Source organism: Acanthaster planci, linkage group LG17 (genome assembly GCF_054643075.1).
Source record: "Acanthaster planci isolate LZ-2023a linkage group LG17, COTS_SCS, whole genome shotgun sequence".
NCBI classification, from domain to species: domain Eukaryota; kingdom Metazoa; phylum Echinodermata; class Asteroidea; order Valvatida; family Acanthasteridae; genus Acanthaster; species Acanthaster planci.
Genome location: NC_141793.1, coordinates 10,947,304 through 10,961,030, shown reverse-complemented (window position 1 = coordinate 10,961,030; position 13,727 = coordinate 10,947,304). Strand labels below are relative to the sequence as shown.

Here is a 13,727-nt window from a genome sequence, read left to right as displayed (position 1 = left end):
TTTCAAGTGCACAGGTGTTGTTCATCCACGCTTGACAGATATTCCTTTCACCACTGTCTCCAGTTTTCATTGCTGTTGGCATTTGACCACATCTATAAATTTGATACCATAAGACAGATTTTGCATTGTAACTATGGTGCTGTTTTTTTTTCCCTGGTTTGATCCAGGTTACCAATCGTACAGGGTGGAACGTTCTCCTTCTTGGCGCCAGCACTGACGATACTCAACCAGCAAGGCCCATGTCCCTCCCCTCCGGCACCGGGCACACCCTGTGAGTAAAGCCCACCTGTCACCCTGTATCATTCGTCGATAGTCCGGGAGGAAACAATATTACGAACCAAAGAAGTAGCCGAACTAAAGGGGGATTATGTGCCTCACCCACTACTTTTCAACTTTTTTTTGGGGGGGGGAGGTTCTTTTCTTCTGTTTTTCTTACTGCATTTATTTATAAAATTTAAAGACAAAACTTTCTCCCAGATTTCCCCAAAAAAGAAGGAAAAAGCCCAGCAGGTAAGTTCAGGTTTTGCATTCATTTGTGGGTGCCTCCCCTCTATGTGAATGCCGAAACCCTCACTGAAAAGACTCATGCTTGTTTTTTTTTTCAATCAGTCACATTTTTGTTGTCAAGTCCTGTTAGCAGGTGGCATTTACACAAAGTGGTTTAGCATCAGATAACACAAATCCCCAGGCTAGACCATCGGACCACTTGTGTCCAAATCCGGGTATAAAGCCAGGCCTTGAAATAGTTGGATTAGGTTCAAATCCCTCCCCCCCCCTCGGCAGCTTTGCCAATTGTTCCCGACAGCATGAATTCAACCCTGCATGTTTTCAGATGACTCGTATTCTTTGCCCTTTAATGAAAGTCAGGACAGGAGCGCCCCCATTGAAGTAATGAAGGTTGGTTGGGGCAGTCCCGTGAATAAACTTGTGTAGATTTCTTTGAATTTCCGTCGCCCAGAGTGAAGGCCTCATCATGAAATGGCTTTGTGCTGTTTAATAATATTGAAATAGTACTGTGTACTTGCCTATGGATACAATGTGGTTTAGTAAAGAAAGCTCATGAAACACGTGGGAGTCGTCACTGTGATCTTGGAGAAAAACAAGTGGGTTTTTAGCTTGATCTTAGAAGTGTTGAGTGAGTGTTATGGATGGTTTGACATGTTTGAGGTAGAGAGTTCCAGTAGTGGGGGGGCGGAAGCCGAGAAGCCCTGTCGCCCTGACCCCTGCCTTTTGAAGGTGGGTGGAACTTCTGCCATTGTTGCTGGAATGGAGACCACTGCGGTCGGGCACTAATTGAAGGGCTGACTTCGAAGAGCTTTAAACTTGCTGGGAATCATTCAAAACCAAGGCAGGAGCGAGGCTTGGATTGGATAGCAAACTACCTCTGTCCTTTCTTTTCTGACCTAAAACAATTGCCAGTCTGGGTTCCCAGTGGGAACTTGCTGTGTCATTGTAAAGATGGTCAGATGGGCGAGCAAGTCAATTTTCGCAAGTCCGAGTCAAGTCGCAAGAAATCTGGTCCAGTCACAAGTCGTTCAATCACTGGTCAAGTCACGTCACAAGTCAATTTGGTCTAAACACAAGCAAGTCGCAAGTCAAAAACTGACAGTTACAAGTCGCGTCAGGAGTCACAGAAATAGCGACTCGAGTCCGTCTGAAGTCCAATTGAGTCCAGTGGATTGAGTCCAGTGGATTGAGTCCAGTGGATTGAGTCCAGTGGATTGAGTCCAGTGGATTGAGTCCAGTGGATTGAGTCCAGTGGATTGAGTCCAGTGGATTGAGTCCAGTGGATTGAGTCCAGTGGATTGAGTCTACCACTCTGCAGACGGTTGACTTTTCTTAGAATGCATATTTTCACACAAAGTCTCTGCGTGTACCTGCTGAAGTCATTAAACTCGGTCATCCTCCATCTGTAAGCAGTCCCGAAACCTATCTCGGCACCCCAGAGGATGTACATGTACAACCCAGTGTCAAAATTCCCAGGCACAAACAACTCAACAAACACAGCGACAATGACCACCTCCATCACCCCCCTCACAGATATCATTTACACACTCCTGGGTGGAGAGTTCTCAGCAAACAGGGGTAGAATGACATGCCTCAAGGTCACGTGACCTTGCAGTTGCCAGGTGAACCGACTGCCGCATGCAAACCCCCTGGTCCAACTGATGCCCTCTCGGCCACACCTGACCATAGATTTTCTCCAAAGACAATGCATACATGTACCTGGGCATGCACGGTTGCCTACAGGAGATAACATGGACGATGCCTGTAGCAGGTGCACATTGGCACGTGTACATGCATGTTACCTGATTCTGGATTCATTGATGAGGAAGTTAGCATTACCACAGGCAGTGACCTATCCACCTGTACGTACATTTATGAAGTTGTTTGTTTGGCTGCCTTTTTGTGCATGGGCGGATGTTTGTAAGTGTGTTGGGGGAGATACGAGTTCCGACTCAGTCATAGGAGAGCTTTCCACCTGTACCCTTTGGGAACAGAAATTTGAATCCGGTAACATAAATTGCCGTGTTCAAAATGTTCTGCAGATTACACACAACTTCAGCCAGTCAGTAAAGAAGAAGACACAGCTGGCTTATCACTTGATATGTTTGCCAGTCCAGCAGACCAGTATGGATGACGCATACATGTATGTAAAAAGACCAGGGAAAAAAATTCAATTCTCTAGTGTGTCTGACAGGCATGTCAAATTACGCGTTCATTCACAATCTACGGTGTACTGTCTTCGCTCAGCAGCTGGTTTTGAGCGATAGTGTAGTGACTTTGGGTGAAACATCCTGGCAGAGGTGATCACCCCTAAAACGAGTTTAGATGCTTGTCACCATTTGGGAAAAAAATCCAGTACTTGAAGTACAAAGCAGAGAAACATAAATAACTTTCATTTTCTAAGTTACAGGATCGCCGTTGGGTTTTAGACCTCAACAGACTTCATTCATGGGTCGGCAAGTTTGAATTTTAAAGCCACGTGAACTCTCCATTTGAGAGTAAAAATAAAAATACCTCAGTGTTTTAAGCCAGATTTGGAGCAATTGAAAGGCAAATCTCGGAACGCATGGCAATCGTAAGATAGTCTGCTGCCCAAATCAGCAGTTTGAATACAATTTATAAAACAGAATCAGGGAGCAAGGTCGATAACGGCTTGCTCCCGAGATTACTACGTCTGTTGGACCCTCAAGTGTTACAAAGTACCCCCAAAGGTTTTGAGCCACAATACCTCCTTATGAGATTATTAGATTAAAGACACGGAAACTATGGTTCAGCTCACATGGGCAGTTTTTTGGCCCGTTTACTGGCCTCCAACCTCTGTTGAAAAGGAGCACTCCCAAGCAATACAGGATGGATTATGGAGCTTGTCTGACACCTCTAAAACGTCATTCTAATCAGTTTTAATATCATTCTGTTAAATTGAAGGGAAATCCTCTGTATGTTGCTCTCAACTTTTGTCTGTGTACAGCCGCCGTCAATGCATCATTTAATGGGTCTGAGGATTACACCACCATGCCGGCAACGACGGTCGCCTTCGACGACGAAGAATTCTGGCGGCGGCGAATGAGGGTCGTGCAGGGGTCAATCATGATAGCGTCTGTGGTGGAGGTATGAAAAACAACCTTACAGTTCCCAATCTTGAACGTTTCTGTGGTACATGTTTGTCTTGTGATTTATATTAAAAATGTTGCCGACAATTTTGTTGTTTTTTGAAGTTTAACTTGCGTTACTTTTTGTAACCCGAGTCCTACTAAATCTTTGAACCAGTTATAATCCTTGATCCAAGTTCTGAGAGTTGAGTCGACAAAAGCACCAAAAAAACTTCCATTGCCTGCCTCCTCTGTAAGTGTAAATAAAATCTTGTGATAACATTTTAGGGAGTAGTCGTTTCTTTTTCTCCTGTTTCTTCTACTCTCAAGCGGTTATTTCATAATGTTAAGACGAGAAATTTCACCCAGATGATACAAATATGCCCCACCTGCAGTGTCCATTCCGAGGCCTCCCCCGGTTTGTCCGCTTCTGATAACCGTAATTCCAACCTTGATGGACTCGTTCCTTCTCCAGGTGATTGTCGGTTTCACCGGTATCGTCGGGATCATGCTGCGGTTTATCGGACCGTTGACCATTGCCCCCACCATCACTCTGATTGGTTTGTCGTTGTTTGATGCCGCCATCAGCTTCAGCAGCGGGCACTGGGGCATTGCATTCCTGTAAGTCCCCCAAACCTCTCTCACCAACTTTTTGTCCAGAGTAGTGGAGGATGTGTTGACATGTTAGAAGGTCATATTGAGGGGGAATGAAGTGTTAGAAACATTTTGCGCCGAGCTCATTTGTCCATGTAGATTCTGCTGGGCCTGGTGATTTTTCATTTGTTTTCTGTTTTCAAAACTCTTTAAAAATTTTTGATTTTGCGGTGTTATGTAATTTTCTTTTGCCCCCCAAACTGGCACAGTGCGCTGCTGACGTCTTTTCAGTAGGGGCCAGATTAGCGTGCAGCAGTATTGTACCACAAAAAGTGGTATATTCTTTTAAAACAATAAAGGATTTCTTCCGCTATTGACAACCGAAAAGAGTTGGCAATTCCCAGAAGCTCGGCCTTTTGTTCCGAGTACGGTCTTTTGTTACAAGGTCCAGCTCTGTTGTCCAAGTTCAGGCAGCCCGCTGTTGCGTATAAAGAAAATGAACGCGAAACCGGGCTCCCCGGTGCGAAGTGGTTAGAGGTAGAAATGGTTTTTCACTTAACCTTCATCCAAGCGAGGGGGAGGGGATCAGTGGGATGCTGGACACTGTCTTTTATAAAGAGGCATTCAAAGTGGACGGTATTGGACAATAAGGGACACTCTCCATTTTGCCCTGTATTTCTGATTTTCGGTGCTCATTCGTACAGGGCAGTGACTGAGTGTGCTTGTGGAGAAGGGCACACGTGGGGTGAGGGGATGGGCACTTGTTGCAAATTCTTGGAAGGGAGGGGTTTAAAATCTCCCTACCCCCCATGGATGCTGGCATGGTTTTGCCCTCTTACCGAAGAGTGCACCGGGTAATTTGACACGATTTGTACTTGGTTGGTTTCTTCGTTCTTTCATTTCTGTATCTTTCTTTCGTCTTTGTCGGAGGGTTGTCGGGCAAATCTGTGATTCCATGCGGCTATTTTGTTTTACCGCGGTTGTAGGACCATAGCCTTGATGGCGCTGTTCTCTCAGTACATCGCCCGGTTCACCCTCCCCTGTCTGGGCTTCTCCCGAGAGAAGAAATGCCACCGAGTCAGCTTTCCCCTCTTCAAGATGTTTCCTGTGAGTACCGACAGTCTCTGTTCATTTGCACCATGATCCACCAAACTTTGGCTTTGTAGATTGTAACTCAAAAGGTTAGTTCTGGCCAGTGCCAGATCATCCAACAGGCACTGGACGCAGGGTGTCTAGGGCCTATGGTAAATTAAGGGGGTGTGTGAAAAATAGAAGGGGGTGTGTGAAAAGTTTGAGGGCCTACGAAGTGTTGTGTAAAAACACAGTTTTTTAAAAAGTTTTTGCACCTTTCTCTGAAATTTGATATTCTGTAAAACTTCCGACTAAAGTACTGTAGCTCCTATATTGCTTCGCACAGCTTGGCATCAACTTGAAATGCAGGGCTCCATCTCGTTTTTTAACCAGTTCCATGAAATTGTTGAGTGGAGCAGTGTAGGGCCTACGGAACACTGGTGCCTAGTGCCTACGAAACACTTGATCTGGCCCAGACTTGAGGGCGCTTATTTAATTTATTCTCAGTGGACTGATAACATGTGGTGATCATGCTATTGGGGTCGAGACATTCATTAGTGGGTCACGATTCAGTTCCTAAGTCAGGTCGCCAGTCTAGTCACAAATAACAAGAACTGAACAACTGCAGTGGAATACACGTTTGTCATATTTCATCGGCAGTAGCTGTTTGACTTGTGACTTGAATGTCAGAGTTGGACTCGTGATAGACACAACTACAGCAGTGGCAGGTTGAGTTTAATTATTTTGATGGATGATGATTGTCTTTGTTTGTGAGACTTTTTTCTTTTTTCGGAGGCAATTTTCTCTTCGGCATTTTGTATTTGGTGTGAGTCTCTTAAACTTTGCTGGGAATTTTTGCTGTGCTTGTTTCCAGGTGATCTTGTCAGTTCTGATAGCCTGGGCCTTCTCCGCCATCCTGACGGCGGCCAACGTGTTTCCCACAGACCCCGATGCCTACGGCTACAGCGCCCGGACCGATTTACGCATCGGGGTCTTGGAAGAGTCCGCCTGGGTCAAGATTCCTTATCCCGGTAAGTCCTTCGAGAGCCCCCCAAAATTCTGTCAGCGTCAAGACTCCATGCCTTTGAACTTCTCATGTCCTTGGGAGAACCCTTCGAGAAGAATCGAGGTTTCTCTTTCTTGCCCTGTCTGATTTTCCAAAAATCTGCTTGAATCATGATTTCTTATTCTAAAAGTCCTCCACTTACCTTGAAAGTAGCTGCTTTCAGTAAAGATTCCCAGTCTTGCATACTAAGTCTTGTTTGGCCTTGGGAAGAAAAAGTCTTCCCGATTGAGATTCTCTGTCGTTGCTGTCTGCCTTCAAGATAACCTTAGCCTGGTAAGACCTGTGCAGCATTGGGAAAAAGTGCAATACGTCAAAGTTCCTTGTCCAGTAAATCCTCCACTTTCCTAGAATCCCAGTGAGTACAATTAGTGAATTCTTTATTAGTTGCGTCCGAAACTGTGTGCTTCAAAATTCATTTCATTTCAATTCAAGTCATTTTTTGGCTAAAAGCTCTCTTAGTAGCTAGGATCATCATCATTATCAAATATTGTTGGGCATGTGCACGAAGTTGCATGTTCTTGTACTTTACATCCCTGGACAGAGATGCCGAGAAACTGGGACAAGTTATTGCTGGCAAGCTCAGGTAGCACGGCACAAATTTACTGGATCACATCTCGGGCAAATGCATAAGCCGAGTACATTTGACATGAAAGAAAAGTTGCCTGTCAAATTTACTTGAGACTCCTGTGAATTTGTAATAAAAATGTATGATCCGATGTTACAAAATGATGGACGTGTTCGCTTTCGTGCCGAGTATATGAACCGATGTCTAGATTGGAACTGTGAGTAATTTTTTGTTTGTGGTTGCCTTTCTTGCAGGTCAGTGGGGCGTGCCCACTGCCACCATCGCTGGCGTCTTCGGCATGCTGGCGGGTGTGCTGGCCTCCATCTTTGAGTCGGTCGGGGACTACTACGCCTGCGCCCGGCTGGCCGGAGCGCCCCCGCCCCCGGTCCACGCCATCAACCGTGGCATCGGCATCGAGGGCCTGGGCTGCATCCTGGCCGGCGCGTTTGGGTCGGGGTCGGGAACGACTTCGTACGGGGAGAACATTGGAGCACTGGGAATCACAAAGGTAGCAGCAGTGGCTCGAACTATGGCTTTCAAAGCACCATATAATTAACACTGCCACAAAACACTCAATGAAAGTATGGGCCTCTTAAAAGTAACAGCTAAATGTACATTTTGGGGTGAAACCTGACGCCGACCGCAGGCGACATTTCTTCAAACTTCAGCCTCCCATACAAATAGGTGAAATGAAAGAAGGTTATCGGATCCAATAACTGTAAACTGTGACCTTCAAAATCTATGTGAACGGAGTTATCCTTCACTACAGCGAGATCCGCTAGAGTTTGATCTTTCGAGCGCCAACAAGTCCCTGTATTTCGTGTCACCTGTGGTTCTTTTGCCCCACTAGGTTGGCAGTCGTCGGGCCATCCAGTATGGCGGCATGCTGATGATCCTCATGGGGATGTTTGCCAAGTTTGGCGCCCTCTTTGTCACGATTCCAGACCCCATCATCGGCGGCATGTTCTGCGTTATGTTTGGTGAGTCGGCGCCTCCGACCGAGCAAGGGCTGTTCTGGTTCTGCACACTTTACGCCGCTTCGGGCGCAAACTACTTCTTGCACTTGGAAAAAGAAGCCTCAGGCTTATTTAATAGATCTGTATCTGTGTGCTTGGCAGAATGGGTTACCAGCTAAATAAAGTGCCATTCCAAGTACATGTATTGTCCTTTAAACTGGTTCTCTGCACATCTGCAAAGCAAAAATTGCTTTGCCAAAAAAACCCAGTTACCAGCTGAACTGCCATGCACAGTGTAGCATTTTGAGTGACCGACTCTCAGCTCATGTCTGCTGTAGCACGTAAGTTTGCTCAGCAGAAGTAGAGGAACTGCTTTGGCGTGAAGTGGTTCTTTACTCTCGTATTGACTTCGATTCCCAGCCCCGTCTGCATTTTGGGATTGGGTTTTCAGTGATCCCAACCACCTGATGCCGTGGATCCAAACCCCAGAATATAATCCTCTAGGGTTCCCCGCTCCCCCCAGCTGTAAAATTATAACGGCATACTATTCTTTGTCTCCTTTCAACAGATTTCTTCAGGCTCATGAGCCACAGTGCCTGGGGCGCTTTTGAGGATTCTTAGGCTTCTTACCAGAAACGCTTAATGATATTCATGTGATGTTTATTTTGTTAGCAATGGTGGCAGCCGTGGGCATCTCCAACCTCCAGTTTGTTAACCTCAACAGCAGTCGCAATCTCTTCGTCATCGGCTTTTCCCTCATCATGGGCTTCATCATTCCAACGTGGGTCAGGGCTAACAGAGATTTCTTCAAAACAGGTGAGTGCGAGTAAAAGTAGGGGCGTGTCATCTCTAGAAATTATAGAGAACATTACAAAGGGTTGTTTGACCACTGTATTTACTAAAAAGGTGGAACCTTTGCATTTGTTACTGTGGTTGTGGACAGGAGACTTGAAATATTTCTGTAGCAAAGCGTAGAGACATTTGCCTCTGGGAACTTGAAAAAGGTCTTGGCTGAACTTAGTCAAGGCCTTTTCCAGTGGAGGCCTTTCTTCTGTGAAGTACTGAAATGTTTTGAGGAACTGCTCTCAACTTTCACTGGATGCTAGGTAACGGCCGGATCCTGTGTACAACATCAGAATGCAATGTATTCAGTAGGATAGCCTGCAAGGCTCGCTAATGCTCGCCGTGAGCACGAGTGCACAGTTGCTCGTCACAAGACGGCAAATTCATGCAAGGTGTTTGAATGTGCGTGAGTGCCTTAAAGCTGCGATTTGCATTCACAAATTCCACACCCCATCCCTCCCTTAGGAAAGGGCCACCCCCCAACCCATTTTTTTTTTAATCCAGATTGCCAAATTGATTACTTCCCGGTGTAAAATTTTTGGCAGGCAACGAGGAGATAGACCAGATAATCGTCGTGCTTCTTGAGACCAACATGTTTGTGGGCGGAGTGATTGGATTCTTTTTCGATAACACCTTACCAGGTAAGCATTGTTCGGCCTCCATCTTTGCACTTGGCTGGCCCCTCCATTCAAGAAAACGAAACTGGCCTTTGATTATGTCTCGCAGTGTTCATTGCCCGATCGCACTCTAAAATCACCAGTCTAGTGCATTGTACCTTCGGTCGTGGGTGCAGACTTGTCTGTTACTTAAAGAAATCCTTTGATGGAAAATGGCGACGTTTTCTGCCAAAACCAGACATCCGTTCGTAGCTAGTTACAAAGAGTTTCAGGGATTACTGATGTGTACATGTAGATTCGATCTTTTGCTGTGATGGTTTAATTGTTCTAAATGGGCAGCCGTCTTTGGCAGAGTTACACCAGAAATTGAAGTTTATTATGACACATAAGTGAAAGCTTTTCCTGGCGTCGGTATATTCATTTAATGTTCCACTGAGAAGGCCCTGGTTTTCCCGTGTGGCACGTTTCAGTGGAATTTTGTTGGCAACTTTTTCACAGGTTCCGATGAGGACCGCGGCATCGCCCAGTGGCGCAGCAAGTACTCGGCCGGCAGCCAGGACTCGGCCCTGTCTCGCGAGTTACTGCGCTCCTACGAGTTCCCTGTCGGGATGAACTGGATCAGACGCTTTGCTTTCTTCCGCTACATTCCGTTCTCTCCGACCTACACCGGCTTCCCGTGTAACTGCTGCGGAAGTGTTTGCGGTCGCATCAAGAAGTTGACCAGGCGTAGCAATGAAAGTAAGTCTCTCTACTTTGAATAGGTTTTTTCTTTTACGTTTCTCTTTCTTACTTTTCCTCTGACTTGTGGTTCCTCTACATTTTGTTCGGCAATGAAGACAAAAAAAAGAGAGATCTGTCTGTATTCCGAGGCATGATCGGTCTGCATTCAAGTTGGCAAATAGAAGGCTTCATACATCCCCTGAGCAAAGGATGCATTTCGGGCCAGTGCTGCAACACCTATGGTGCCCAGCTGACCCCATATGATGCTTGCATTGTCCATGAAGCTTAAAAATGAAATCCATGACTGGCTATGCGCTGCATTAATACCCACCCATGACATCAGCATTCATTGCTGATTTTTTTTTTTCAGTTTCCAATAAATTTCCACACATTTGTGTTTTGCAGTTTTAATTTCAAGTGAGTTCATTTCCAACCGAATGTATTGGTTGGAAATTTTTAGCAAATCGGTGCCTTGTTTCACTTGTGTTTGTTTGCTTGCAGAAAAAAAAAAAATGCAGAAAAAAACCCTGAATTGTCAGAATTGTAATTTGAAATTGACGCTACACTGAGGTAATATTTAAAACTAGGATTGATTTCTTTGTTTCAATGTCAATCGTGGTTTAGTTTGATACCAGATAGCAACAGTGTTGTAACAAGCACTGTTTATTAGTGTTGGGCTCACTCCGACAGGAAGTGACCTTTACGCTAAAGCCGATGCCATGGTGCCATTTATTGTATGTCTATTCTAACATTCATGGTCACTTTCGAGAATTTGCTTTCCATTTATTAACGTTGATGTGAAGTGCGAATCCAGCTTAATATATTACTTGTGTCGCATTGCCTCTCTTTCAGGCACGCTGGTGTGGAAACTTTCGATGTCATATTTGGTGTTATTGTCTGTGCCTTTCTCTTGCTGGGCCATTTTGAATCCTTTTTTTCCCCTCCTGGCAGCGTATCACATGAAATAATCTCAGAATGTGATTACTACCATAGTTGCCCAGTTATGGAAGCGTAGCCGTAACTGGGACTTTTTTTGCACATGTTAAATCGGAAATCTGTCACAAACAAATTAGTTATCATTACAGCAGAGCTTGCTTCATTAAAAGGGTTCTCTCAGCAGTTCTGAAATTTTACGTAAAGCTACGTACTCACTTGCCCTCCAGATTTGACCTGTGGTTATTCTTCACTTTGCAGCTGGCCTCGGAAGTTTGGATGACTAAAGCAACATCACATCTGTGCTTGTCTCTTTGTGTTTTTTTTTAAACTGCAGCATATTCTCCTGTCGCTTCGGAAGCCAAAATTTGCCTCCCGCAGTAAAAGCAAGTTTGGTCCGTTTTACCATTTGGGGATTCACTGCCTTTGTCCTAACACCTTTCCGTAGCAGCCATCTGTTCTAACTTCTCAGAGCTTTTCAGACGTGTGTGAGGTTGTATCTAACCCTGTAGAGCTTGTGACTTTTGTCTTTATTTACCCTGCAAATCTTGGCTTGGCCTGTAGCTTCATTTCTGTGTCCACAGTTTCAGACGTTTAGTTTCGGAATCAAATGGAAATACTCTAAACTGTAGAATATATTTCGCATTTGGATGTGCTGTACAAATGAAAATAAAAAGCTTCATTTTCACCGAGCCAAGATTTGAAAAATACCCCTTCATCTCTCTGTCTGGTGCCTGCGGCACATCGCCTGTTGTGCATTTCTGTCTGCTATGTTGCAGAACTACAGAGGGCTCTCTATAGCTTGCAAATGAAAGCCAGGCTCGCTGGAGTTCAACAAACCCACCGCAGATTAAAAATAAAGAGGGCCTGTTGCATTGCACCGGAGTCTGCTCGTAAGTGTGAAAATCTTGAAGCTTAACCCTCCTATGCTGAAGTCACTCTTTGGGTCACTTGGTAAACACCTCAAAGAAGCACAGCTGTGTCGTGTTGGGCACTGCACCAACGTGCAAGAGAGTGACCTTGGGCACTTGTGCATGTTTGTGCTGTAAAACTAAAGGAGGGTTAAATTGACAACTGAATGTCACAGTCAAAAAATGAGGCTGCGGTTTGTTGAACTCCAGTCTTCGATCCTGTGGCAGCAAGTGCCAGCCAGTTGACCATGCATGCCCCCCTGTGCAGTGTGTGCTCGCTCCGTGGGAGAAACCCACTCAGCAGGGCTATGGAACGGCAAATGGAGCGCCCTCACTTGACAGTTATATCATCACACCGGAAGGCACAGCTGTGCACGGAGCCCGGTCATGTCTATCATCCATCGCGGGTGTTAGCAAAGTCACAAACATATGGCAGCTGCGCTTCAAACAAACATAAAGCCCTTCTTTGCTGTTTAAACGTGATTCCGACCAGACATTATTCACCAGGTTTCATGGGCTTCGTGAATTGTATGCTGTCTGTAATGTGAAAATAATGGAATGTCACCAGGAGAATATTAACAGAAATTACATATGCATGTCATAAATTCACTTCAATAAATCAAACACAGAATTTCATAAAGCAAGGCTAATGTATACCCTTCAAACCCCATTCATCCACATACATGTGCATATCAAAACATCTACATGTACATGTACATTGTACGTACAAGCAGTGAATTTACGACTGTTTTTTTATCAAGGTGAGATAGCTAACAGGAGTTTTATTACTTGAAAGAAGTGAAAACAAGTACATTTCCGTGAGATTTGGGAGTTGGCACCATGGTAGCTTACAGTAACACCATTGGGAAATGTCTCGCTCGAGAGTTGGCGAGGCTGTGCAGACATGAGTGGACTCGTAATGTGAAGTTCGCTCGTTTGCAGAACGGCACGGACTCACAGGAGAGGTATGTCGCTCACGGGGCAACTGCTGAGCTCCTCCACGAGTTCATAATTGTATGGTCTTGCCATCAAACGGCAGGACAACTCTCAGCCCCACCCTTGACCGATTGTCTCAAAAGGGTGGCCTTGTGTGACTTGAACTCTGTGAATATGTTCATGCATTCTGTGTAAAGTCTGAGACGTTCATTAAACCGGTTTGCAGTAGTTACACCTAACTCTTGCATCGTTCCCTACCTCAGAGTGAGTTTATAACCATCACTGTGCGCAAACTCCTGCCCAAGATCATGATTCTTGCACCTGTTGTGATGAGTGACCTTGTCTTTTTCTTAACTTGGACAGAGAGCTGTGTTTAAAGTCATGGCTACAGCTTCATTAGCAAATAAGCCCATGAAAGCCACTTATTAGTGGCTGACGGCCACATCCCATAGACGCCTGCATGCCTGAACGGCTGAATCCAAGACAGGCTAGCCTGTCAATGATGCATGATGTACTTGGAAGGGGAGGCTCAGACCAAATCTCATAAAACCTTGGTTGTCAGTGCGTTGGTGGCTCAACCAATGCATGGCAACGACGACTCATCTGCCAGTGCCCCTTCATTGGTTTGGTCTGCCCGAGAGAAGAGGCATGAGGCTCGCCCGGGCTCGCCAACATCTGCTCTCTCATGATGTACTCGCTCCCTTTCCCTGAGCTGGCATTATATACAGCCAGCCCAGTTTCTGATTTCAAGGACAGATCCAGGTTCATGAAATGTAGTAATACGGGGGGGGGGGGAATACATCGGGCCGTGGCCCTTGGTTTGTCCCTTGTGCATTCCTGTGTTTGAATGAGCCTATAGATCTCTTTAGTGGATTTAGACCTCCATGCCAGGACTCTCCTGACCGCACGTGGGTCATTC

General features: G+C 45.5%; 1 protein-coding gene across 6 annotated transcripts in view; it reads left to right on the top strand.

Annotated features, from left to right (window-relative positions):
* LOC110973480 (solute carrier family 23 member 1-like) overlaps nucleotides 1-13,727 on the top strand; it is a 40,229-nt gene that overhangs the window by 23,657 nt on the left and 2,845 nt on the right. For 3 of the 6 annotated variants that reach the window (XM_022224334.2, XM_087148163.1, XM_087148162.1), the window contains exons 5-15: nucleotides 168-271; nucleotides 3,476-3,615; nucleotides 4,072-4,217; nucleotides 5,177-5,297; nucleotides 6,136-6,292; nucleotides 7,147-7,400; nucleotides 7,743-7,872; nucleotides 8,521-8,664; nucleotides 9,237-9,332; nucleotides 9,807-10,046; nucleotides 11,299-11,347. In XM_022224334.2, the coding sequence (XP_022080026.2) occupies nucleotides 168-271; nucleotides 3,476-3,615; nucleotides 4,072-4,217; nucleotides 5,177-5,297; nucleotides 6,136-6,292; nucleotides 7,147-7,400; nucleotides 7,743-7,872; nucleotides 8,521-8,664; nucleotides 9,237-9,332; nucleotides 9,807-10,046; nucleotides 11,299-11,345 (1,579 nt within the window). In that variant the 3' untranslated portion in view covers nucleotides 11,346-11,347. Of the gene's footprint in view, nucleotides 1-167; nucleotides 272-3,475; nucleotides 3,616-4,071; nucleotides 4,218-5,176; nucleotides 5,298-6,135; nucleotides 6,293-7,146; nucleotides 7,401-7,742; nucleotides 7,873-8,520; nucleotides 8,665-9,236; nucleotides 9,333-9,806; nucleotides 10,047-11,298; nucleotides 11,455-13,727 lie in introns of all 6 variants that reach the window. The other 3 variants (XR_015428190.1, XM_022224333.2, XM_022224335.2) reach the window with 3 other exon arrangements.